Source organism: Rhinatrema bivittatum, chromosome 8, assembly GCF_901001135.1.
Source record: "Rhinatrema bivittatum chromosome 8, aRhiBiv1.1, whole genome shotgun sequence".
In the NCBI taxonomy this organism is placed as follows: Eukaryota; Metazoa; Chordata; class Amphibia; order Gymnophiona; family Rhinatrematidae; genus Rhinatrema; species Rhinatrema bivittatum.
The window spans coordinates 149,954,091-149,981,554 of record NC_042622.1 but is presented as its reverse complement, the minus strand read 5'-3'; the positions used below and the strand labels follow the sequence as shown (position 1 = coordinate 149,981,554).

The following is a 27,464-nucleotide window of genomic DNA, read 5'->3' as shown; positions in this document are numbered from 1 at the left end:
AACGTCGGCTGTCAAACCCGCTGACAGCCGCCACTTCTGTCAAAAAGGAGGCACTAGGGACGCGCTAGTGTCCCTAGCGCCTCCTTTTACTGTGGGCTCTCATTTGCATGCGGGCCGATACTGAATCGCGCACCCAGGACACTGGCCTGTGCGCACGTCCGGAGAGCGGGCGCTCGCTGGCTCTCCCGCGCTTCTTTCTGTATCGGCCCGAGTATTAGGTATCAAGAAATTGGGTTCATCTCAAATCTCAGAGAAATATGGAGAACGCCACATGCACTTTTAGCTGTGCTAGAGGGCAGTCAATTTATGCGCATAAATCATTATTTACCCCATACATGGCTTTGAAAATTATACTTCAAGGTGGTGTGCAAATCACATTCCTAGAAGATACTCTGATTTACAGGATATTCACAGTATAGAAAAGATATATTTAGTTCAAGAATCAATTTTCATACTTGGATTATCTTGAAAAACGAGCTAAGTTTATGGCTCTTACTCTTCTATCAATCCAGTGCAAATAAATGAGAATGTACCATATTTGCAATTCTTAAAAGCAATTCAAAAGCAAGTATCTATCTTTACAATTAGATAAAAAAGTTGTATGTATTATATGATGCTATATTAATCCTCTTTAATTCAGTGTATTCCCTAGACCAGGCAAGGGGTGATACCAGCACACAATGAGACAGGCAAGTGATATGAATACCAAGATAGCTGGGTCATACTGCATATGTACACACCCAAGTAGTAACACACATGACCAGTGAGACAGCCACTGGTCCATGCAAGCGGAAACACCCGTAAGAAACACTCCTTCCATATGTTTAAAAGTTGAATCAAGTGATAGTACTGCCAGAAAAAAGTTTACCATAAAATGACATCTGAGAGCTTTAGCTATAAAGCACATCTGCTGTGGGCTAGAAAGTGTTTGGTGTGGAATGCAGTTGCAGAGGATCACTTGGCTTCCCACTTAAACATCAACAACAAGGCCATCTATCTTTATCTTTGGGGTATGCACATGTGCAGGGACAATGCCACGAATTCTGGGTCCTGCTGAGAGATTTTGGGAAGTGGGGGTGCTGATATAGCAGGCTCAGTTATTGTTGTTGCCTTGGTTTCTGCCTCACGTTTAGGCGCCAACTCTGGGGAGCTGCTCTACACTTCCTGTAGCCAGTTCAGCAGCTGAGGCACATAATAGGTGATGATGATGTCAGCACCTGTAGGGAGGAAAAAAGGTAGAAAAGAATAAAGTACTTGCAGCAGTATCATTTTCCACCATATACTTGGAACCCCCCCCCCCCCCAAAAAAAAACCCATCTTGGTTTTACTGATAATAAAATCATTAATATCTACCAGGATTTTTCATTAGTCTGGGGGGGGGGGGGGGGTTGGGGGGTGGGAGGTCAAGAGGCGCAAGGCAGAAGGTGCCTAGGGTGCCTAATCCCCTTTGGGAAATATACTGCAGCTTAGTGAAGGAGCCTCAGAGTTTGTACATGAGGCAATGGAGGGTGAAGTGGCTTACCCAAATGCACAAGCAGCATCAGCAGGATCTGAACCCTTGGACAGAGATTATTAAAATGGATGCTGCTATAATACAAAGTCTAGTTTATTTGTGAACAGGCATGAGTCATGTTACAGTCACCCATTTTGAAACTTAGTGTAGATTCTATCATTCAGCAGCACACCCTCCTAATGTAATAGTAATGCCAGTGGCCATATGGTAAAAGAACCCCGTGTCACACAGTAACAGCTTAAACATACTTCACTGTGTCTTCCAGTGTCACCATTTGCTATCTGATCTTTCGAAAGTCAGATTAAGTACAGTGCAATTTATTAAGCATAAGATCTTTGATGCAGATGTTATAAATTTAATTATGGTTAATTATAAATTCCATGAATGATACTTGTGTGAATGTGTGTATGAGTGTATCAAATTCAAAAGACTAAACAGGCATTCCTTCCATGGCCTGTGATCTGCAGTTTATCAATTAAGTGTGAATGTTCCACTTTCTCCTTTAATAGAGTTGTAATAAGGTCTGAAATTACTTGATTCTAATTTGACTTCAAAGGGGATCAAGTTCCATGAGGCAGGAGTGAAAAAGCTAAAGGCCCTCCTTCCTAGTAATAGATAGGCCACCATCAGAGCAGAACTTGTTGAGAAGTCGTAAGGGTTCTTTGCCAGTTCATAAAATCATAGCAAGTTACTCAGCTATTTGGGTCCCAACTGATTAACAGGCCGATACAGTACAGTGCGCTCCGACGGAGCGCACTGTTAGCCTGCTCTTGGACGCGCGTTTTCCCTTACCCCTTATTCAGTAAGGGGAGGAAAACGCGCGTCCAACCCGCAGCACCCAATAGGGCCCTCAACATGCAAATGCATGTTGAGGGCCCTATTAGGTATGCGCGGGGGATACAGTAAGTAAAATGTGCAGCCAAGACGCACATTTTACTCTAAGAAATTAGCGCCTACCCAAACATAGGCGCTAGTTTCTGCCGGCACCGGGAAAGTGCACAGAAAAGCAGTAAAAACTGCTTTTCTGTGCACCCTCCGACTTAATATCATAGCAATATTAAGTTGGAGGTCCCGAAGGGTAAAAAAAAGGAAAAAAGAAAAAATTTAAAATGGGCCAGCGGCTGTCGGGCCGAAAACCGGATGCTCAATTTTGCCGGCTTCCGGTTTCCGAGCCCGTGGCTGTCAGCGGGCTCGAGAACCGATGCCGGCAAAATTGAGCGTCAGCTGTCAAACCCGCTGACAGCCGCTCCTGTCCAAAAAGAGGTGCTAGGGACGCGCTAGTGTCCCTAGCACCTCTTTTTATCGCCGGGCCTAATTTAAATACATTTTTCTACTGTATCGCGCACACAGGAGAGTGTCCTGTGCGTTTTTTACTGTATCGGCCCATAAGTGATTTGAAAACCAGCCCCAGAACTTTATTCTTCTCTCAATAAGGAAAAACTGAAGTAACATGGTTATATACCTTTTGTGGACAAGCGGGAACAAAAACAGCCACACAAGTAGATGATGTCATCTGATAGTGCCATGACAGAAAATCTTGCTTTCTCAGGGGCTGATGCACTTAGTCTTGCACACGGGTTTATGTGTGGTTGGGTGTGTGTTTTGGTCGTGCTAGACTAGTGCCCTATGCAGATTAGCACATCCAAAAGCGTACCGGATAGCGCCCGTCAGATGCAAAATGCACATTAGTTATTAATCCTCCTCCCCCCGATGCAGTAAAAGGGCTGGGCACCCAACACAGACACTTTTTAACACAGAAAATTTAACTCCAGCCTCGGAGGTGGAGTAAAGACAACTTTCAGTCAAAGGCTCATGAAAAACATTAAAAAATAGAATCTCTGTGTAGCGATAAGTGTCCTCCTCCTCAGTATTGTTGTGACACTTTACTTCTTATGGTGGAGAAAAAAATGTATATTTTGACTTGATTAAAAGAAACCCACTTTTCTTATGGCCACACAATTTAGACTTCCAAGGGGCACCTAATATTTTGCTGAGGTTGCTGATGTGAATTATGACAAAAAAAAGAAGTGAGATGAAAACAGACGGTCATACTGAGAACCCTTTGCAATTGGGCGCCCAATACAATAAACTATTAAGCACTATCGACACATAATTTTCCTTTTTAATACTGCCTCATTTAAATATTGCAGCGGGTGCCCACGGGATGTGGCTGAGGCTGGGTGCACATTAAGATAACAGACGCTCAATACGTTTTACTGCATTGGCCCCAGAATTCAGAAAGGCCAAAAACCTTTCCAAGTATGTGTAGATGTAGTGTACTTGGATTTTCAGAAGGCATTTGACAAAGTTCCTCATGAGAGGCTTCTAGGATAGATGGCGATGTTCTTTTGTGGATTAAACTGGTTAAAAGACAGGAAACAGAATATAATTAAATGGACAATTTTCTCAGTGGAAGGGAGTGGGCAGTGGAGTGCCTCAGGGATCTGTATTGGGACACTTACTTTTCAATATATTTATAAATGATCTGGAAAGAAATAAGACGAGCGAGGTAATCAAATTTGCAGATGATACAAAATTATTCAGAGTAGTTAAATCACAAGCAGATTGTGATAAATTGCAGGAAGACCTTGTGAGGCTGGAAAATTGGGCATCAAAATGGCAAATGAAATTTAATGTGGATAACTGCAAGGTGATGCATATAGGGAAAAATAACCCATGCTATAGTTACACAGTGTTAGGTTCCATATTAGGTGCTACCACCCAAGAAAGAGATCTAGGCGTCATAGTGGATAACACATTGAAATCGGTTCAGTGTGCTGCGGCAGTCAAAAAAGCAAACAGAATGTTGGGAATTAATAGAAAGGGAACGGTGAATAAAACAGAAAGTGTCATAATGCCTCTGTATCACTCCATGGTGAGGAGAAGTCCATTAATGGCTATTAATCAATTATACTTAGGGAATAGCCAGTGCTATTAATTGCATCAGTAGCATGGGATCTTCTTAGTGTTTGGGTACTTGCCAGGTTCTTGTGGCCTGGTTTTGGCCTCTGTTGGAAACAGGATGCTGGGCTTGATGGACCCTTGGTCTGACCCAGCATGGCAATTTCTTATGTTCTTATGAATACTGTGTACAATTCTGGTCGCTGCATCTCAAAAAAGATATAATTGCGATGGAGAAGGTACAGAGAAGGGCTGCCAAAATGATAAGGGGAATGGAACAGCTCCCCTATGAGGAAAGACTAAAGAGGTTAGGACTTTTCAGCTTGGAGAAGAGACGACTGAGGGGGGATATGATAGAGGTGTTTAAAATCATGAGAGGTCTAGAATGGGTAGATGTGAATCGTTTTTTTACTCTTTCGGATAATAGAAAGACTAGGGGGCACTCCATGAAGTTAGCATGGGGCACATTTAAAACTAATCGGAGAAAGTTCTTCTTCACTCAATGCACAATTAAACTCTGGAATTTGTTGCCAGAGGATGTGGTTAGTGCAGTTAGTATAGCTGTGTTTAAAAAAGGATTGGATAAGTTCTTGGAGAAGTCCATTACCTGCTATTAATTAAGTTGACAGCCACTGCTATTACTAGCAACAGTAACATGGAATAGACTTTGTTTTTGGGTACTTGCCAGGTTCTTATGGCCTGGATTGGCCACTGTTGGAAACAGGATGCTGGGCTTGATGGACCCTTGGTATGACCCAGTATGGCATGTTCTTATGTTTAGATTTTTATATTCTGCTTGTCACACTTTTTTCAGCATTTCAAAGTAGATTACATTCAGGTACTGTAGGTATTTCCCGATCCACAGCGGGCTTACAATGTTTGTACCTGAGGCAATGGAGGGTGAAGTGACTTGCCCAGGATCACAAGGAGCGACAGTGGGAGTTGAACCCTGGTCTCCTGGTTCCTAGTCCGCTATTCTAACCACTACTCTTCCACTCCTAATTCTGAATTCCTGCGCTGCTGTCACCACATACTTCCATTCAGTTTTTCATACACTTTGTGAATGGTTGGTATCTGCTCTTTCTGCAGTCACCTCATTTTTCAGATAAAGTATATGCTTCGTGTTTTTCTCCCCTTTTTTCATTTTTAGTTGTTTTAAAAAATTCCCTTTTTCTTTTCTATTCAACATGGTTGAGAAAATCCTCCAAAATGGGGAAGAGGCCATTTAAGCTATGTTTAAAATATAGGTGTAAGCCAGGATGTATAGCCAGGATCTATATGAATGGTGTTTTCAATCTCTCGGTCCAGAACATGACCACTGCTAATTGTAGCCCTTATGGAAAGACATCCTGTGAGCTCACACTTTTCACAATATATAAAATCTGAGTGGTTCTCTCCATCAGACAGAGAGAAAACCAGGAGACAAGTACCCATGGGTTTAAAGTCTAAAAAGGATAAATTCTCCCCTTTACATCATGCAAACAGGAAAAGGCAAAGAAGCTGCTATAAAAGTACTGCGCTGAGAAAATATCAGCTCATTCCCACAGTGCCACTATTTCTCAATGCTGATATAAAAGCATCATTAAAGTCGATGAGTTCACCACCAATCCTCCAATGTCAAAACACTCAGCTTCGATTAATCTCAGTGCAGACTTACTAGTTCTTATATACATATATATTTTTAAACTTGTTATTTAAACATTCTCCAATATAAAAGTGACAATTACACAGTTACCCCCCACCCCCAGAAAGCAGTACAGTCAGGTAGGTAGGCATCAATACAAATATTGACAGCAATACAGAATCTAATAAGTTACATCACGCTAACAGCCAACAACCCTTAATTATATTGAGTGAGTGTTCCAGTATTTCCAGTAGGGGGTCCATATTTTATCATACAGGATTTCATGTACCTGAATCTTGCCACCTACTCAATGTGGGACCAGTCTTCCACAATGAAGCTATCGTGAACCGCCCAGCGAGTAGCAATTGATCTGCCAGGCTTCTCAGAGGTGGTGAAGCTGTGAACCCCCCCCAGACTCCCAGTAAGCATAATTCAGGCATAACATTGACCTTTCGACCCAATATCGAATAAAGTGCAGTTTACCTGTAACAGGTGTTCTCCTAGGACAGCAGGATGTTAGTCCTCACATGTGGGTGACATCATCCGATGGAGCCCAGCACGGAAAAATTTGTCAAAGTTTCTAGAAGTTTTGACCAGCACACTGAGCATGCCCAGCATGCCGCTATCCGTGCATCCATGCTAGGTCCCCCTTCAGTCTCGTAACACAGAAGGAAAAAATTATGAGCAAAAAAATAAAACAACAAATTGGAAGGAGAACCCAACTCCATGGGGAAGAAAGCGGGATTTCTAGGAGAACACCTGTTATAGGTAAGCAACTGCGCTTCCTCCTAGGACAAGCAGGATGGTAGTCCCTCACATGTGGGTGAATACCAAGCTCCAGACTACCCTGAGAATAGAAGACACCAACAGCGACCGAGCAAGGTGCCAACAGGCACAACACAACTGCGGCACTGTAGGACAGTAGGAGACTGTCTGGTTCCCACAGAAGCACGAAGAGTTGGTTTCAGGGCTGGAACAGATTGAGCAAGACAGAGTGACCAAAAGCACTGTCCTAACGCCCATCTTTATTCAAGCAATAATGAGCCGCAAATGTGTGAAGAGAACTCCAGGTTGTGGCTCGGCAGATTTTGACAACGGGGACTGCCCGTAAATGAGCCACTGATGTCTCCATAGCCCACACAGAGGGAGCCTTTACTCTGCCTGCTAGTGGAAGGCCCGTCTGCACACAGCAGAAGGCAATGCAATCCGCAAGCCAATTCGACGATGTTGTTTACCCATTGCCACTCCCAGCCTGTTGGAATCAAAGGACACAAATAGCTGGGTGACTATCTGTGGCCGGTGGTGCAATCTAGATAGAAAGCCAAGGCCCTTTTACAGTCCAAAGTGTGAAGAGTCCATTCCCCCGAGTGGGAGTGAGGCCTCAGAAAGAACGTAGGTAAAACAATAGACTGATTGATGTGAAAATCAGTGACAACCTTGGGCAGAAATTTAGGATGCGTACGCAGGACTACAAGATCATGGAAAAACCTTGTGTAAGGAGGGTAAGTGACAAGGGCCTGAAGCTCACTAATCCCACGAGCCAAAGTAATCGCCACCAAGAATATGATTTTCCAGGTGAGGAACTTCAGGTCGAATGATTGCAGTGGCTGAAAGGGATGGCGCATGAGCCACGCCAGGACCACATTAAAGTCCCAGGAACCAACTGGGGGCCACAGAGGGGGCTTCAGCTGGAGGAGGCCCCGCATGAAACGGCCTACTAAAGGCTGGATTGAAACGGGTATGCCAGTGACACCCCGATGGTACGCACTAAAGGCAATGAGGTGCACCCTGACAGAGCTGGTCTGAGGCCCAGTCTCGGACAGATGCCACAGGAAGTCCAACAGCCGGGGAAGGGGACATGAGAAAGGATCCAACCCATGTCCCACACACCAGATGGAAAATCTTTTCCTCTTCAGGCTGTAGGACGTCCTGGTGGAAGGCTTCCGAGACGCCACCAGGACCTGGGAGATGCAGTCCGATAGCGCCAAGGGTTGGAGGACTATGCGCTCAACATCCAAGCCGTTTGAGCCAACACCCGGAGGTTCGGATGGCACAGGGCACCCTGATTCTGTGAAATGAGATCGGGCGTTGTCCCCACCAACAGGTCTTGCAGAAGTGGGAAACAAACTTGTTGAGGTCAAGAGGGAGCCATGAGGATCATGGTCTCTCTGTCCTGCTGAAGCTTTAGCAGTGTCCTCAAGAGGAGCAGCAAAGGGGGATACACATATAGCAGGCTTTTCCACCAGTGGAGGGAGAAGGCATCACAGGCTGGACGTCCACCCCCCAGCACTAGGGAGCAGAACCTGCTCACTTTGTGGTTATGAGGGGAGACGAAGAGGTCCACATCCAGTGTACCTCACCATCAAAATAGTTCAGCTGCTACCTCTGGGTTGAGCAACCACTCGTGTGGCTGAGGAGCGGCTTACATTGTCTGCCAGCAAATTGAGATGAACCAGTAGGTATGTCGCTTGGAGAGACATCCCCTGCAAAAGGGCCCAGCTTCACACTTGCACCGCTTCTTGGCAGAGAAGGAACAAGCCTGTGCCTCCCTGCTTGTTGATATACCACATCACTACCTGGGTGTCCATCTGGATCACGACATCCTTGTGCATCAAATGGTCTCTGAACACCCACAAGGTGTGCCGGACCGCCCGAAGCTCCAGGAAGTTTATTTGACAGCAGGCTTTGCTGGTGGTCCAGAGACCCTGCTTGTGGATCCCGTCCACATGGGCTACCTAGCCTTGCAGAGAGGCATCAGTGGTGAGGATCACCTGAGGAAGAGCAAATTGGAAGGGAATCCCCCTCTCCAAATTGGAGAGGTCCTCCCTCTAAGACAGAGACGCTCGCAGAGGGTCCGTGACTGCGATGGGAGTCTTGAGGTCCTGGGAGGCCTGCCGCCACTGGGACTGTAAGGTCCATTGAAGCCTCCGCAAGCATAGGCAGGCGAGAGGGGTCACATGGACAGAAGATGCCATGTGGCCTAGCAGACGGAGTAGGAGGCGGGTAGATACCCACCAGCTGTTCTGGATAAAGGTGGCTAGCGAGGTGAGGGCGAGAGCCCGATCCCTGGACAGAAATGCTTTTTCCTGCGCCGTGTCCAGCCTGGCTCCTATGAAGTCCAGCTGAGGAGATGGACAGAGATGAGACTTGAGGTAGTGGATAATGAACCCCAACATGTGTAGCGCCTGCACTGTCAGGGCCAGAGCACTCAGGGCCCCTGCTTTGGAGTCGCTCCTGATAAACCAGTCATTGAGGTATGGAAAGACATGTACTGATCGAAGTCTGAGATAGGACGCCACCACTGCCAGGCATTTGGTGAAAACGAGGGGGGTGGAAGCCAACCTGAAGCGCAGCACCATGTATTGGTAATGAGCCTTCCCCACCACAAAGCGGAGGTACTTCCTGTGGCCGGGGAGAATGACTATGTGAGCGTACACTTCCTTGAGGTCAAGGGAGCAAAGCCAGTCTCCTCCTCTGAGGAGGGGAATCAGTGTGCCCAGAGAGATCATCTTGAACTTTTCTCTTGCGAGAAATTTGTTCAACGCCTGGAGGTTGAGGATGGGGGCGCAAGCCACCGTTCCTTTTCGGAATGAGGAAATACCTTGAATAGAACCCTCAGCCCTGCTGGGAGTGAGGGACTGGCTCTACCACGCCTGCTGTTAGAAGGGCGGAGAGTTCCGTTTGAAGTATGACCTGCTGGGCAGACGAAGCCCACGATAGACATGGGGGACAGGTCCCTGGTAGATGGCTGAAGTTGAGACGGTACCCCTGACGAATGATAGAAAGGACCCATCAGTTTGAAATTGATCTCTTCCCAGCAATGGTTGAAACCTACCTCCTACTGGGGGATCCGGTGTCAAGGGTATGGGTGACTGGCTTCCGCTCCCTCGCCGCCAGTCAAAAGCCCGTGGCCGGGGCTTGCTGGGGTGCCAGTTGGGGTCTAAGTGCTCGCTGTTGGCGAGGATGGCCCCTGGAGCCGGTGCGTGGCGCACGAGCCCGCGAGGCCAGAGGATAATAATATTTCCTCTGCCGGTAAAAGGGCTTCCAGGATCCCGGCCTAGAAGATTTCCTGGCTGAGGAGGGCCTTTGGAGGCGCTAGGTGACAGCTGTTGAAGGGTGTCGCGATGATCCTTCAGTTGCACTAACGCATCCTGGACTTTGTCTCCGAAGTGGTTTTCACCTGTGCAGGGGAGGTCGGCTAGCCGTTCCTGTACCTCCGGCTGGAGGTCCGAAGCTCTAAGCCACACTATTCTTCAGGTGCCAATGCTCACCGCACTACGCGGGCTGCTGTCTCAAAGACATCATAGATGGAACGCACTTTATGTTTGCCAGCATCTAGATCCAGTAGAACAATGTCCGAGGGTGCCTCCTGCTGTTGTTGAGGCAGGCCTTATGCAAAGTCCTGGACCCGCTTCCAGAGGTTGCGGTTGTACTGGGTCATGTAGAGCTGATAGGCGGCAATGCGGGCTACCAGTATAGCACCCTGGAAGACCTTCCTGCCCAAGGCGTCAAGCTTTCTGTGCTCTCACCCCAGAGGGGCTGAGGCGAGGGTGCAGGATAGCCGGGCCTTCTTCAAGGCAGACTCCACGACCACCGACTGATGGGGGAGGTGCCGCTTCTCAAACCTCACGGCCTGCTACACCAAATAGGTGGCCATCAGCCTATCTGCTGATGGGGGAGATAGAAATGAGGTGTTCCCACATGAGGAGGAGGAGGGCTTTGAAGATATTGTGGATGGGAACCAATACGATTTCCTTTGGAGCATCGACAAACTGGAGCACTTCCAGCATTTTGGGTTGTGCATCCTCCTCCGTGAATAACTGAAAGGGGATGGCTTCAGCCATGGCCCTTACAAACCCCATGAAGGACAGGTCCTCAGGGATTGACCGATGCTGTTATTCCGGCGGGGAGGGCTCCGAGTCGTCTGAATATTCAGAGGATAACTCCATAGAATTATCTCCCCTACGTAAGTCTCTTCCTCCTCACTAGGGCCCGTGTGACGCGGATGAGACCCATGAGGGGCATCAGTCCTGGGCTCCGATGGCCTTGGAGGTCGCACAAGAACCATGGGCATCGACGGTTCCCCAGGCATTGAGGGGACTGGCTGCGGAAGACTGGATGGGCCCGGCATAGGCTCGGGAAATCATGGCCTCGGAACCACTGCATCGCCTGCCTCTTCCTCATCGGAGGACCTGAGGACTGGAATTGCTCTGGTGGAGGGCATCTGTGGCTGCTGAGGTATCAAGGGTCCCTTGGCCACTGGTTGCGTTGGTAGGGCACCTAAAAGGACGTCCAGACGCTCTAGCAGGGGTGCTAAAACTGACAGCATGGGCTTGGGCACCAGTATAGGGGCCGGTGGAACCGGCAGCACAACGCTCTTAAACACCTGAGCACCGCGGACTGTACCCTGCAGTCCAACTCCTCCTGAAAGTCCAGTGTGGCCAGGACTGAGGGAGGAATTGAGGTATCACTGGCTCTTCCTTGGGTCCAGTATCTGTGGGAAATGCCTAGGACTATCAGGGACACCAGAGGATGGGACCTCCGATGGCTGGTGTCACTTCGGTGGCGGCCTGGCAACCGCTGGCGCCATGCACTGATGATGCTTACATGATCTCCCTTGGTGCTCGGACCAGCCTTTCCCAGGTGCCGAGGAAACAGAGGCTCCCGAAGTGCGGGAGAGTGGTGAGATCATCAAGATCATCAAGATTCTCTCACCATCCCTGCGATCCTTTGAAGGATCAGGGAGAGGGATAATGAGGGGAAGTATGTCAAGAGGCTCTCTACGACCTCTCAGAGTCGAGGGGTCCGAAGCAAGAGTAGATGGAGCAGACTTGGATGCCATGATAAGTTTTTCCATCTTATCGAGACGCGCCCGATGGCCCTTGGAGGTCATCTGGTCTCACAGAGGACATTATGGACATTGTGCGAGTCTCCCAGGCAGAGGATACAGGCCTCATGTGGATCCATGATGGACATGGTTCATGGGAACTGGGGGCACCGCTGAAAACCGGTCGATGCCATGAACAAAAAACCCCGGTGTGTGGTTGATGACTGGCGGCCACCACACGGTGAACAGTCAGGAATTGACCACAAAGTTGGGAAAAAAGTAACAAAACCTACCAACGTGAGGAGGCACAGACTGCGAAGGGGGACTCGAAGAGGAAGAACCCAGAAAAAACCCAGCATGCTGGACAAAGCTTCTACAAACTCTAACAAAAGTTTTCCAACCCGGGATCCATCGGATGATGTCACCCACATTTGAGGACTACCATCCTGCTTGTCCTAGGAGAACATTCCTTTTGAATCATTTTCCAGAAATGGGCAATATGTTAACAGGTCCACCAGACGTGTATATAACAGCCTGGTTGGCCACATCCCCTCCAACAAAGGCCCGTTAGGTCAAGAAGAACTTGGTGTAGAACTGGGGATATCTATAAGCTCTGTGGAGAAGCCTAACCATCTCAACCAGTCCCTCACTCCCAGCAGGGCTGAGGGTTCTATTCAAGGTATTTCCTCATTCCGAAAAGGAATGGTGGCTTGCACCCCCATCCTCAACCTCCAGGTGTTGAACAAATTTCTCACACTGATTCCCCTCCTCAGAGGAGGAGACTGGCTGGTATGGATCTGGTGACCCTCTGGGTCTCATCCAACAATGGAACAATGACCTTCAGATAGAGTTCACTTGTCAACAATGGGAGAGTATTTGGAAGAGGGTACATAAGATATCCTTGTGTAGTCATCATGTTGAGATGGTTAGGCTTCTCCACAGAGCTTATAGATATCCCCAGTTCTACACCAAGTTCTTCTTGACCTGGTATGGATCTGGTGTGTGATACCAGATCACATTTAATTTGGTCTTTTATGAGGGCCTTGTAAAAAAGGGAAATTCCTTTAGAAGGTATAATTTCCTGAATAAGTATTCTCTCTACTGGGCCAGGAACTAGAGGCCGCCAACCCCTGTCTGTCAGACGGCCAAGTTCAGCAACCAAATTTTGATAAAAAGCTTCCAATGCTCTCTCCACTTCAAATTCTTCCTTGAGATCCTGAAAAGATTTCTGCTGAGTACTATCACCTTCCCATAATTGTCCTAAGAACTTTAGTCCCAGTTTACTCCAGTTGGAAGCTTCCCTATATAACATGGAATTGACCAATCTAAGATTGCCTCACAAAGTTATGAGCACCGAAAGACCCTGCTCAGGCCACCCCAATTTCTTACTGATTGTCTTCCAAATTTTTAAGCTTTACAGAAGATGGGGACTAGCCCTCAGGCCTTCCTAGCACCAGCAAGCAGATCAGGCTGCAATAACACCATTGGTAAATCTACGCCCCTGCCAATTTAGCTTCAAGCGAGTACCAGAGCACCGTCCTTTCCCTTTGAAGCCACACCATAATTCCCACCAAATCACAAGCCCAGTGATAGCTCTGGAGGTCCAGGAGAGCCATACCACCCGCCTCTTTAGGCCGCCACAAGATCCATAATTTAATGTGGGCAGGCTTTTGATACCAAATAAATTTACTCATTAGGCCATGAAGTACAGAGAAAACCCCTCCAGTAAATAGCAAAGAAGATGCTGAAATAGATACATTAGGCAAGGCAAAATATTAATTTTCAGAACATTAATCCTACCTGCCCAGGAAAGAAAATGGTCATACCAGCCCATAAAATCCAGTCTGATCTTATGGGCAGGTAGATTTGTCAATGTCCCTCATTTTATATGGCACTCATATACCTTGCTGTTCGCAGACAATATAGCCAGCAGGTAGACCGGATACCTGGGGTTAGTCAAAAAAAAGGACATCGTGCGCATAGAGAGATATAACCTGCTTCACCCCATCCACCTGAAATCCTGTCACCTCAGGACTGATAATCCTGCCTTGCAAGACTACTTTGAGTGTTTCCCCACAATACAACCGGCGATTACACTGCCGCCCTATATACCTCGGTGACATCTTTAATCACACATCTGATCATTTCACAAAACTTCTCATTGCCCAGCAATGACAGATTAAAGCCCCATGTTTTGGTCACTGGAGGCTCCCGAGATATTCACAACAGCAACAGGTCAGGGCAATGATATGGGAGATGGCTGGACAAAATATCGAGCTGCCCCAACTCTGAAAGCATAGAAGCCGTACAAAGAAAGACGTCTATCCTGCTGCATGAGACATGTCATGGGGAAAAGGAAGAATAATCCCGGCTAGACAGGTATTGAGCCCACCATACATCGATCACCCCCAAATTAGACATCAAGGCCTTGAGGCCAGCAGCCTGATGCATGTCCGAAGCAAGCCCAGTAGAGCGGTCCTTCACAAGATCAAGGTAAACAGTAGCAGGAATGAGAAAGGCTCCAAGGCTGCCAACAAAACAAAGAGAGGGGGCCTGCCTTCAGTGTGTGCATGTGTGTGTGTGAGAGAGTGAGAGAGAATGGGCGCTTGCCTGGAGTCTGTGTGGGAGAGAACGAGTTTGTCCTTGTGTGTATGTGTGTGAAAAACAGAATGAGTGCCTGCCTGGGAGTCTGTGTGGGTATGTGAGAGAGAATGAGTGCGTGTGTGAGTGCGTGCGTGCAAGTGAGAGAGAGAGAGAATGGGTGCCTGCCTATGTGTTGGTTTGTGAGAATAGGCACCAGCCTGAGAGAGAACGGGTGCCTGTCTGGGGTCTGTGTGGGTGAGAGCCTGTGTGTGTATGAGGGAATCTGGGGGAGTAAGAGCTTTTGTGTGAATGGGGGGGGAGGGGGAGAATGACTTAGAACCTGTATATGAGCGTGGGTATGTATGAGAAAATGTATGTATGTGTATGTGTGAAAGAGGCTAAAGTTTGGGTGTCCTCCTACCACCCTAATCCTCAATAATCTCAAGATGACTGGAAATCAAGTTTCCAGGTACGGAGAGCAGGGGCTTCTCTTTATCTTCATTAGTTTTAATTGTTGGGTATTATGTGATGTGTGTGTTGTTTTGAAATATTTTATTGGTGCTTGGGAAATTTTAAAAAAATGTATGACTTTAATAGATGTTCTATTTGTCAGTAGTTTTGAAATATTTCTTTTATTACTATGATTCTACTATTATAATTGATGCTTTATGTTTTTTGATTTTTATTGTTTTATGAGGCATGGTGGTTCTGTTTTTCTATTGTTACACTGTAGACAGAGTCTGGCTTCTTGTGGTTTCCATTTCAGATTTATCTGTATATTGCTGGTTCTAATTTGTGATCCTCTATTCTGTATTTTGTGAGGGTCTGTCTTTGCTCTGTGCATGTGACCAAGGTGAGAGATTTTGCTAGTGTTTAGTGTGTGTGTAGGGATATATAGCAATCGGGTTTGTTTTGTTTCCCCAGTAGGTGGTGTATTGGTATTCTGGGACTAAATGTGATATTTACAGTGCTGCTTTCTCACAGGTAGAGTTCTTGTTTGAGTTCTCGGTGTTACTACTGTTACATTATAAGTTTGCAGTATAGATTTTGAGTACCCTTTTGGTAGGGTTTTGCATTAATTCACAATGCGTCTGGCAGTGGAAGGAGTTTGTGCTGCTGTTACTGTGAAGTGCCTGTCTGGATGTGGTGTGGAATCTGCCTCTCTTTGTGTTTGTGTGTATCTGATTGCTCCCATCAGCAACTTGAATAGAAACAAAACTGGAATTTTGAGATTCTGGCTGGAAATGTGATTGCCTGCTATTTGGTTCAACAGCTGATTAATTGGTGAGAGACTTTGACATATATATTACCAGAGCTAGATAATATGACCATTGAGGAATCATTATCTTAGCTTGATATTTTTATTCACAGCAACTTCATGTCAGGTTATTGGGTATAGGTCCTAAGAGAGGTTATATAATAGTTTGTTTTCTCTCAGTGAGGACTGACATGCTCTGTTTATTAATCCTTTTTTCATATATTTTTTTGTTATTCATGTAATGTTGAAATCTGCCTAGAAGTGTAGATAGTACAGACTATAAATTATAAAATGAATAAGTAAATAAATGTGCTATTAATATAACCACTTGCATTGATAACTGAGCCACTTGATGAAGTTTTACTGAGGACGGAACAATATTAAGTACATTTTCAAAGGTGCAGTTGCCTTTTGCCATTATTTGGGTGAAAACAGAATTTACCTTCATCGAGTCACCTTGGCTCCTTGCATTGGTCTACCTTGCTTTTCTCTGCTATTGAGTGGGCCCCTCTGGCCTTCTTGGTTTTCCATGGCTTGCGGCTTTCTCTGCCTCACTGCCTTGCCTTGTGATCTCCTCAGCCTCCCTACCTTGTTGTGCAGTCTCATCTGCCTTCTTGCCCGGCTTAATGACCTTCAGGCCTCCTAGTCTCACTCTGTCTTGCCTTGTGGCCTGTTTAGTCCTCCTTATCTGTTTCTCCCTTGTCTTGTCTTATTTGTACCTTGCTGTGCTTTAGTTCCTCATTCTTGTGTTTGTATTTCCTTGCCCTGTTTTTATGGTCCTAGCCAGTCCCAGTCTCATCCTGTACATACTTGTCTTGTCCTGGCCAGTCCCTGTTCCAGTCCAATCCTTGTCTCTCACTACTGCCTTGCCTCCAGGTCCAGTCCGTCTTCAGTCCAGACCTTGCCACTAGTCCCAGCCCATGTCTCCAGCTACTACCTGTCACCAGTTCCAACCTTGTCTCCAGTTCCTGTCCTGCACATCCACTATGATGTACTATGCCAGGAAAGTTCTGCTGGCCCTCAGAACCTGCAGGCTCAACCCAAGAGGGAGAGGGCTAGTCAAGTAAAAGACTTTGTCTTGCTCTGTCCTAAAGTCCTATACTGTTCCTGTAGGGGGAATCCCTGAATCCAGTCTACCTAACCATGACACCAACCCTGACAGAGTTGAATGTCATCCCCTCTCAGCCCCTCCTCTATTTCCCTCAACCTCTTCCCTCCACCTTTCCTCTCACCCCCCCTACGCTCTCACTCCTGACTCATCCCCTCCCCTCCTTTTCTTTTCAGTTAGCCCCCTCCCAGGTCTTCTTCTTTGGCTGGGGATGGGGGGCTGTGAACCCCACCAGCCTTGTTGCCTTCACTGTCTTGTATTAAGTTATTCCAATAAAAAGTATCACCTTATATATTTTTTGTTGACCTTTACTTATACGCATTCAAGTGGACTGTGCCACATGTGAAATTACAAAAAGTTTGTGTTCCATAGATGGACATAAAAAGAACAGAAAGGTTATCTAACTTGGCAGGTCTTCCATTCACTCACCTGCTCTCCTAAAGCTGGTCATGGCCTCCATGACAGCAACCTTGAGGTTAAAGGCTCCAGCCTGTGCTCCATGCCACAGCATGGCATACTCCCCTGACACATGGTAAACTGCCAGCGGGTGGTTGGGATGCTGCAAATCAAACAAGCCATTGATCACCACATGAGGACTGAAATCTTAGCAGCAAGAATCCTCTATATGCATACAATCAGCTTTTAAAACAAACTACAAACACTGAACAAATACTCATCACTAATTCTCCCACTTCCCGAGTACCGACAAGGCTGAAACTTGGCTCCGTCATTCCCTATCATGTCCTTGGAAAAACTAATCGCTTCTCACTTTCCTACATTTGATGGTTCGTTCCATACCGCCATCGAACGCAACTCCCCGCCAGGGTCAAGTCAGGGTCACCAAAAAACAATGTTGCGTACTCACATACCTAGTCAGAATGGGGTAGCATGGGATATGAACAGCAGTCCAGTGTTGAGAACTCACATACCCAGTCGGAATGGGATATGAATAGCAGTCCGTAATGCAGGATATTACGTGCCAATCATGCAATAGTACATCGTACATTACATCTACATATATATATAGAGTCAGCTCAGCTGAGAGCCTCATCATACTGCAGCCAGGGGGTCGCACAGCAAACGTTATATACAAAGAAATAATTACGTTGGGACAGGCAACTCACAGTACATTCATGCCACATATTCATTTCACATTTTTTAATTACCACTAACCTCACTCTATAATGATAACATGTTCATTTTAAATATCTAAACTCCAAACCCTCATTCACTCAAAACAATTACGTTTCAACTTGAGTGAAATAAACTCACACGTTTCTATCAACTTCTCCACCGTAGCGCAGCACGGGGATTCCGCTAGTCATGAATATAAAAACTGAAAAATATAGCACATCACTTCTAAGCTCTAATGAAATTGTACTCTTCTCTTCAGCATATACCTGAGCTGCTTTGACTTGTTTCCGACATGTTAAATAGTCTTGTTCTTATGTCAGCTCTAAAGCTAACATATTCCATAGGATGGGTGCAGCTACTGAAAAGGCTCTAGACCTTGTAATTTGCAAATAATCTTGGAAGGTGGTACTTGCAACAACATTTAGAGGATGATTGTAATGTGCAAGGTGGTATATACCTTTGTAGTTTCCAAGCAAAAAGATGGGAGCCCATATAAATAGCTTTATGAACCAAAGTAACCATTTTAAATTGAATCCTTTGTTGAACAGGTAGCCAATGAAGTTGTTTCATGTATGGCTTCAAACTTGCTCCCCAACATAAACCAAAGCTTTTCCATACATGCATGCTGTGCAAGTGGTAAGACATTTAACAAGTAGGCAGATAACCCATAATAAATAGCATTGCAATAATCCAAATGGCTAATTTGGATTTAGAGTAACTATAGATTGACCAACAGCAATTTAGGACTTAAAAGTTTGGGGGAGAAGTGAAATAGTGGGGTATATTCATTAGTGTGTGTGTGTGTGCCTACAATAACAACCAAGTCTAAGATAGGTAATTCTAGTGTCTGCTTTCCCTCCCTCCCACTCACTCCTAGCTCATCCTTTGCTTTATAGGCAAGAGACACTTTCAAATTAAACAATTGGATTTTCAGAAGGTGTTTCACAAGTACTTGGCAAGTACCCAAACATTAGGACCAGGAGGCGCTCCATGAAGTTAGCAAGTAGCTCATTTAAAACAAATTGAAGAAAATTCTTTTTCACTCAGTACTTAGTTAAGCTCTAAAATTCATTGCCAGAGGATGTGGTTTTAGCAGTTAGTGTAACTGGGTTTAAAAATGGTTTGGATAAGTTCTTAGAGGAAATATCCATAAACTGCTATTATGATAATTAATAAGCAGTGATTTATCTAATGTTTGGGTACTTGCCAGGTACTTGTGACTTGGATTGGCCACTTTTAGAAACAGGATACAGGGCTTGATGGACCCTTGGTCTGATCCAGTATGACATATCTTATGTTGGAAACTGATGTCAATGCTTCTTGGCCTTTGATCAATGCTCTGCACTGGAACACCTTGATGCTGGAACCAAAGAGGCTGAACCCTTCTTTGGGTGAAATGAAACAGATGAAAATCTGTCTTCCCAATGCTTGATGTCGAGGAAGTTTGATACCTCCTGATGTCTATGAATCACCAGTATCTGGTGCAACTCCTGGGTCCAATGCCTCTGATGCAGATTCCGATGAGCTGGTCCTATGATGGACCATGTGCTTCTTGAACTCCAACCAGGACAGTCATCCCCTAGGGGTTGCACAATGTTATGCAAAGCCCCCAGGTACAGGACACATCTATCATGGAAATCCAGGAGAGACATGACTCTGTCGCACAGGGACATTGTGGAGAAGCCAAAAAGTAAAGAACGTGATGATCCTTGGTGTATCTACTGTTCTGGACTTAAAGAAAATAAGAGGAAGCAGGAGAACAACAACCTGCAAACAGTGGGCTTTGTAGAAAAGAGGAGACTGAAGTGGGGCCCCTTGCCTTCTCATGGTGTCATGTTTGGTTGTTACCTGACCCTTATTCTTGCCTTGTTGCCTACAGGCCTTCTGCCTTGCCTTGTCTTGAGGCCTTCAGTCCTATCCTGCCTTGTTCACTGTCTTGATGCCTTTGGGCTTATTCTCGCTTGTATCTTGCCTTGGGCCTTTGGGCCTATTCCATCTATTCCAAGCCTTACTGCCTTTGGGCTTCTGCATTCTTTGTTCGGTGTTTCCCTGGTCTGCCTTGTTAGTCTTGTCCTGTCTGTTCCTGTATCCAATTCTGCCTATACTAGAGTCCTGCCTGCCTCGTCTCACCATTGTTTTTGTCTAGTTCCAGGGCCTTGTCCTTCCAGCCTAGCAAGCCTACCCAGCCTTGTCTGCCTTGTCTCTAGCCTGCCATGTCCAAGCCTTGCCTGTGTGAACTCATCACTATGATGGACTGTCGCCACAAAGATCTACTGGCCCCCAGAACCCAAGGGCTCAACCTGCAGGGGAGGAAGCTGACTAGGCAGAAGATTGGTCCTTGTCTTGGTCCGAATTCTGCCTTGTAATCCTGTTCCACTCCCCAGGTGGGTTTCCCAGACTCCGGGGCCCGGACTCCGGGGCCCATAACACACAGTCTTTCTTGAGGAGCCCCTCATGAGGGACTTTGTCAAATACATTCCATAAATCCAAATACACTATATCATCCACCTCACCTCTACTTTCATGTTTATTTACACCGTCCAAAAAATGTAACAGATTTATAATGCACCCTTTGCTAAAACCATATTAACTCTTCCCCTCATTAAACCATGTCTATCTATATAGCCTATAATTTTGTTTTTAAGAATAGTTTATATGGCACCAATATCAGGCTCACTGGACTATAATTTAAAAATTGGCATTACATTGGCCGCCTTCCAGTCTTTAGGTACTGTTGCTGTTTTAAATGATAGGTTACAGATTACGACAAATAGGTTTGAAATTTCATGTCTGGGGTGGATACAATGCAATCAATGATACTCTTGTCAATTTATCTTTATTTATATTCCACCTTTTTGCTCTTCAAAGTAGATTACATTCAGGTACTATAGTATTTCCCTATTTTATCTTCCATTATCACAGGAACTAGCTTTAGTTATTCAGAATCATTACCACAGAATATTTTTAGTATAGGCATGCTCCCCAACATGCTTCTCAGTGAAGATTTAGGAAGATCATTCAGTTTTTCTGCTATTTTCTTTTCCTCTCTGAGCTCTTCTTTACCATTTGGTCATTTAATGGTCTAACCGATGCCCTCACAGGCTTTTTACTTCAAATGTACTTGAAAAATATTTTGGGGCCAACACTCAATCTGAGCTCTTAAATTAGGCTCCAAAGTTAGGAGCTTCAGTTAGACATTTATTTTCAGCTAAAGGTTTACTTAAATTAAGGTCCTAAATTTAGGACTGTTATTGATTTTCTTATATTTAGGATCCTAACTTTGGTGCCTGGTTTTGAAAACCAGTGCTTATCTCCTAACTTTGTCTCCCCCCCACCCTAACTCCATCCATGTAGTCACTCATTTTTTGGGCCCTAAATATAGGAATCTAGTAAAACCAGGATCCTAAATTTAAGCACTCAGCCATAGTAAATTTTCAAAATGGTCATTTTATCAACCTAACTCCAAAGTTAGGAGACTTAATACTTTGAAATCCAGCCCCATTATTAGCTTTTAACTCTGACAAGTTTTTCTCAAATTCTCTCTGGAGCTGTCTTATTGTTTTATACCTACCTTGCCAATACTATACTCTTGCCTATTTTCTTCATTTGGGTCTGCTTTCTGTTTTTTGAAAGATACACTTTTGACTTTAACTCTTTCTTTCACCTCATCATTAAACTATACTAGCAGTCATCTGGTACTCCTTTGACCATTTTAATGAATGGAATACATTATATACCTGGGCTTCCAAGATGGTATTTTTAAATCATGTCCATGCCTCATGCAAACTTTTAACCTAGACAACTGCTCCTTTCAGTTTCTTTTTATTTAATTTCCTCATTCTATCATAGTCTGATACTGTCTTGGTCAATCAACTGTGTCCTCCAAACTGTTGTGTAATTTCAAAACCTTGAACTCAAATGCGAAGATGGTTTGCTCATACCCTAAGGCAGTCTTTCAAGATGTCTTTACTGGACCTCCAAATTCAACAACCATAAGAACATAAGAAATTGCTCTACTGGGTCAGACCAAGGGTCCATTGAGCCCAGCATCCTGTTTCCAACAATGGTCAAACCAGGCTACAAGTACCTGGCAAGTATCCAAACACTAAGAAGATCCCATGCTACTGATGCCAGTAATAGCAGTGGCTATTTCCTAAGTCAACTTGATTAACAGCAGTTAATGGACTTCTCCTCCAAGAACTTATCCAACCCTTTTTTTAAACCCAGCTACACTAACCACATCCTCTGGCAACAAATTCTAGAGCTTAATTGTGTGTTGAGTGAAAAAAGAATTTTCTCTGATTAGTTTTAAATGTGTTAACTTCATGGAGTGCCCCCTAGTCCTATTATCCGAAAGAGTAAATAACTGATTCACATGTACCCGTTCTAGACCTCTCATGATTTTAAAGACTTCTATCATATCCCCCCTCAGCCGTCTCTTCTCCAAGCTGAATAGCCCTAACTTATTTAGCCCTTCCTCATAGGGGAGCTGTTCCATCCTCTATCATTGCCCTTCTCTGTACCTTCTCCAGTGCAACTATATCTTTTTTGAGATGCGGTGACCAGAATTGTACAGTGTACTCAAGATGCAGTCTCACCATGGAGCGATACAGAGGCATTATGACATTTTCCATTTTATTCACCATTCCCTTCCTAATAATTCCTACATTCTGTTTGCTGTTTTTGACTGCAGCAGCACACTGAGCAGACGATTTTAATGTATTATCCACTATGATACCTAGATCTTTTTCCTGGGTGGTACTCCTAATATGGAACCTAACATCGTGTAACTACAGAATGGGTTATTTTTCCCTATATGCAACACCTTGCACTTGTCCACATTAAATTTCATCTGCCATTTGGATGCCCAATCTTCCAGTCTTGCAAGGTCCTCCTGCAATTTATCACAATCCGCTTGTGATTTAACTACTTTCAATAATTTTGTATCATCTGCAAATTAAATTTAATGTGAACAAGTGCAAAGTGAGGCACTTAGGGAAAAGTAACACTAATTATAACTATACAATGCAAGGTTACACATTAGGAGTCACCTTTCAGGAAAAAGATCTAGGCATCATCATTGATAATACTTTGAAATATTTTGCTCAGTGTGACAGAGCAGCCAAGAAACCAAATAGAATACTAGGAATTATTAGGAAAGGAATGGAGAATAAAATAGAAAATATCACAATGCTTCTGTATCACTTCATGGTGTGACTTCATCTTGAGTATTGTGTGCAATTCTGGTCACCATATCTTAAAAAATGATATAGCAGAATAAAAAAAGGTACAGAGAAGGGATGACCAAAATGATAAAGGGGATGGAACGATTCCCCTTTGAGGAAAGGCTAAAGAGATAAGGTCTCTTTGGCTTGGAGAAGAGATGGCTGAGGGAAGATATGATAGCAGTCTATAAAATGAGTGGAGTGGAACGAGTAAACAATTGGTTGTTTAAGCTTTCAAAAAGTACAAAGACATGGGGCACAAAATGAAGTTACTAAGTTGTACATTTAAAACTTGTAAGAGAAAACATTTTTTTTTTTACTCAATGCATAATTAAGCTCTGGAATTCGTTGCCAGAGGATGTGGTGAAAGCTATTAGTGTAGCTGGTTTTTTAAAAAGGCATGAACAAGTTCCATTGTTCATAAACCATTATTAAGGTGGAGCTCCAGAAATCCATTGCTTATCCTTGGGATACGCAGCATGGAATCTATCTACCCTTTGGGACCCTGCAAGGTACTTGTGACCTGGATTGGCCACTGTTGGAAAAAATATACTGGGCTTGATGGACCTTTGGTCTGACTGAGAATGGAAAATCTTATGTTCTTATGTTCTAAGGGGAAGGGAGATCACAGAAAAGGAGGGAAGGGAGGCATGGGGAGGGAGAAGGGGAGAGGGGTAAATTCCAGGAACTGTAGCCAGGAAAATTCCTATTCCAACATCCGGAAGCCCTCTGGTACACTGCCTGTGTTCCACTGAGGGAAGGAGTACAAGACTTTCACCTCTGTGTGATGCTTGCCTGCCATCTGCTGGAGACAGAGAATACTGGCAGGCTGAGATCAGCACAGGAGCCTATAAGGCATGGCTTTCCAAGCCTGTCCTGGGGACCCAATAAACCAGTCGAGTTTTCAAGATATTCACAATGAAGATGCATGAGATAAATCTGCACAATCAGAGTCTCCATGATATGCAAATTTATATCATGCATATTCATTGTGGACATCCTGAAAACCTGACTGTGGGATCCCCAGGACAAGTTTGAGAAACTCTGCTATAAGGGGTGATGTCAGCAAACCTGTTATCTGTCTCTCCATTTGCTGTTTGGGAGGCATAATCCTTGCATCTGGATTGGTCTGGCTGGATGAGAAGGAAGAAGGGCATTAGCAATAAATATGACAGACTGAGATCAGACTCAAGATACTCTAGCTTACAAGAGAGGTTCATTCCTGTCAATATATACACAGAATTAACCCGTTTGAGACATTACCCCACTGATGTGTGAACCACACAGCTGCACCAGGAACAAAAGTGGATCAGCTTGATAGCATCGTGATGTACTGGGCTAGGATGAGGGTAGGTGAGAGGGGTATGGTACTTCATTCTTGGTGGTGGCTCTCCTTGGTTCTGAGCCCCAGTCTTGCCTATTCCTTGTAGCCCAGATAAATGACATCATCTTATCTTCGGCATCCTCCTGCACAACACAGATTTTGATGCTGCCACCAGCTCTTTTCAATGTCCCATGCTGCTGTTTGGGTGAGCCACTTCCAAAGTATTCAGGCCCAGACCTGCCTATAACTACACTTGAGTAGGCAAGGGGGGGGGGGGGAGAGAAAGTGGAAGAGAAATTGAGAGGGCTATTGCTAAGTTGGGGGAGAGATTGAGAGGGCTATTTCTGAGCACAGGGGTAGGGGGAAGAAAGGAGACTGCTGCTTGGCTGGGTAGGATGGAGAGAGAGAGGTCTCCTGTTGGGAAGGGGTGGGAAAGGGGGATTCTTCTGGGCAGTAGGTGTGTTGGAGAGGTAAGGGGGCTGCTGTTGGGCAGGGGTGGAGCTGGGAAAGAGTGAGATGGGAGGAATGGGGGAGAGAAAGGAGGGATACTGTTCCTGGGGTTACCATTGCTAAGAAAGTGAAAGTGGGTGGAGGGAGAGGAAGCATAATTCTGTATATTTGCCTCGATTGCTGAAAAAACTGGTCCAGGCACAGCCAAATGACAGAGTTTGCTATTTTACTTTGATTTAAAAAAAAGTGCTGTCCAACTCCAATTTATGTGCATGGTGATCTCTATCTGCTGCCAAACAACCCTGAATTCTAATCTCATACATGACAGCTACTGCTGGAGGAATAGGAAGAGCCGGCAACTTGTACAGAAAACTCACTTTATCCTTCACCTCCCGGATGATATCCAGGTATGGCATTCCCGGCTTCACCATCAGCATGTCTGCGCCCTCCTGCACATCGCGGTCCTGGGAACACAGAGAAACAAATGCTAACTGCTACTTCATATTTCACAGTCAGTAAACTGCTTTAGCCATGATGTATTTAGCTAAGCCTGGTTGTGCACAGTTTTCCTCAGGTTTGTACACACATTTTTGTGCATACAATTTTAATCCTGATTTAACAAGGAGGTTAGCGCACAAAAAACATGCACACATAGCGGAGTTAAATTGTGCACATAAATTAACATGCCTCCATGGAAATCCCATGTTAATCAAGGCATTACCAATTACTCCATAATGCGTCAACTTAACACATTTACTCAATGCTGGAAATGTAACTGCTAGGCAGAGGTGAAGTAAAATTTCTGGGGCTAGCCCAGAGCTGAACAGACTTCATGGTGCAAGGGTTCTGAACAACAGATTTATGCACATAGTTCACTATTTATGCACAAATCATGTTTTCTGTGCAGAAAGGAGAATTTCATTTTACCTGTTAATCTCCTTGTCTTGAATCCTGCCAAACCAGTCCAGACTTGTGGCTATATGCCAGCCTGTCAGCAGATGGACATAAAACAAGATTTCCACTAACATTACTCCTTATATAAGGACTGGTGTAGCCAGGAAGTCTCTCAGTTATCCTGCATCAAAGCTAAGCCCCAAAATATAGTAACCCATAAGGCTTCCAACAAACTTGTCAGTGGCTATCTGAATGGGCCCTCTCTCTAGAGACCTTTTCCTGGGGCTGTACAAGTCCCCAAACAATGAACACCAAAATCCAGAGCAAATATGAAAATAGAACTTACAACTCTTCCTCCAGACCATCTCCCCAACAATTTTCACAGAGTGACCAGGCCTTTCCAGGCTGGATCCTGGAATGGTCTCTGCAGTTCTCAAGGAAAGGAAATTAATAAGTAAGATAAAATGTATCCTTCCTCATTGTCCTGCCAGACCAATCCAGATCCACCTATCCTTTTTCAGGATAGGTGGAAGGAAGATACGGACACTTTCAGAGCATCTGCTCCAAAGGCAGCCTCTCCCTGGCTTGCACATCCAAATGATAAGGGGCAGATTTTATAAATCTGCGCACACGCGTACTTTTGTTCGTGCACCAGGCGCGAACAAGAGTACGCGGGATTTCAATAGATACGCGCGTAGCCGCGCGTATCCATTAAAATCCGGGGTCGGCATGCGCAAGGCTGCCCAAAATCGGCAGCCTGCGCGCGTCGAGCCATGCAGCCTGCCTCCATTCCCTCCAAGGCCGTTCCGAAATCGGAGCAGCCTCGGAGGGAACTTTCCTTCCACCCCCCCCCCCCCGCACCTTCCCTTCCCCCTACCTAAACCCCCCCTCCCTTTGTCGGCAAAGTTACGCCTGCTAGAAGCAGCCGTAACTTGCGCGCGCTGGGCCGGCTGCCGCACTCCATGTTCCGGTCCGGGGGCGGGTCTGGAGGCCGCGGCCACGCCCCCAGAACGCCCCCAGGCCGAAACCACACCCACAGCGCCGCCCCCGAAACGCCGCATCACTCACGACACACCCCCGATATGCCGCGTCACTACCGGCACGCCCCCCGACATGCCCCTCCATGCAAGCCCCGGGATTTACGCGCGTCCCGGGGCTTGCGCATGCCGCCGAGCCTATGCAAAATAGGCTTGGCATGCACAGGGGGGGTTTGGGGTAGGTTTTCGGGAGGTACGCGCGCATCTTATGCGCGTACCCCTTTGAAAATCTACCCCTCAGTGTCTCAAGAAGAAGGCAAGGAAGACCAAGTATCTGCCCTATAAATATATACTAGATTTACACGTCTATGAGGATGTCTGAGCTTTGGTGAAGTATGCTGTCAGGCCCCACAGAACCTGCAAGCCCTTGATATATGCTTAACTAATTGCCTTCTTGATCTATTTGGATAGAGGTGTTTTTGAGCCTGCCTCAACACTCTGTGAACTACTTAACAAAAAGCTTGAAATGGGTTATTTTATCTATTTATTTAAACTTATTAATCGCTGCTATACCTTTTGGAGGGTCAAACTCACACCCAACATACATCACAATAGGTCTAATGGCATATGGGTTCCAAGTGTCTTT

The 27,464-nt window shown here is 45.4% G+C and overlaps 1 protein-coding gene across 3 annotated transcripts in view; it reads right to left on the bottom strand.

Moving 5' to 3' along the window:
- Positions 1–609: 609 nt before the first annotated feature.
- The window catches only part of ALAD (aminolevulinate dehydratase), a 110,805-nt gene continuing 83,950 nt past the window's right edge, over positions 610–27,464 (bottom strand). For all 3 annotated transcript variants that reach the window (XM_029613384.1, XM_029613383.1, XM_029613385.1), the window contains exons 10-12: positions 25,325–25,411; positions 17,244–17,373; positions 610–1,217 (exon numbers count right to left, since the gene is read on the bottom strand). In XM_029613384.1, the coding sequence (XP_029469244.1) occupies positions 1,156–1,217; positions 17,244–17,373; positions 25,325–25,411 (279 nt within the window). In that variant the 3' untranslated portion in view covers positions 610–1,155. The remainder of the gene's footprint in view (positions 1,218–17,243; positions 17,374–25,324; positions 25,412–27,464) is intronic.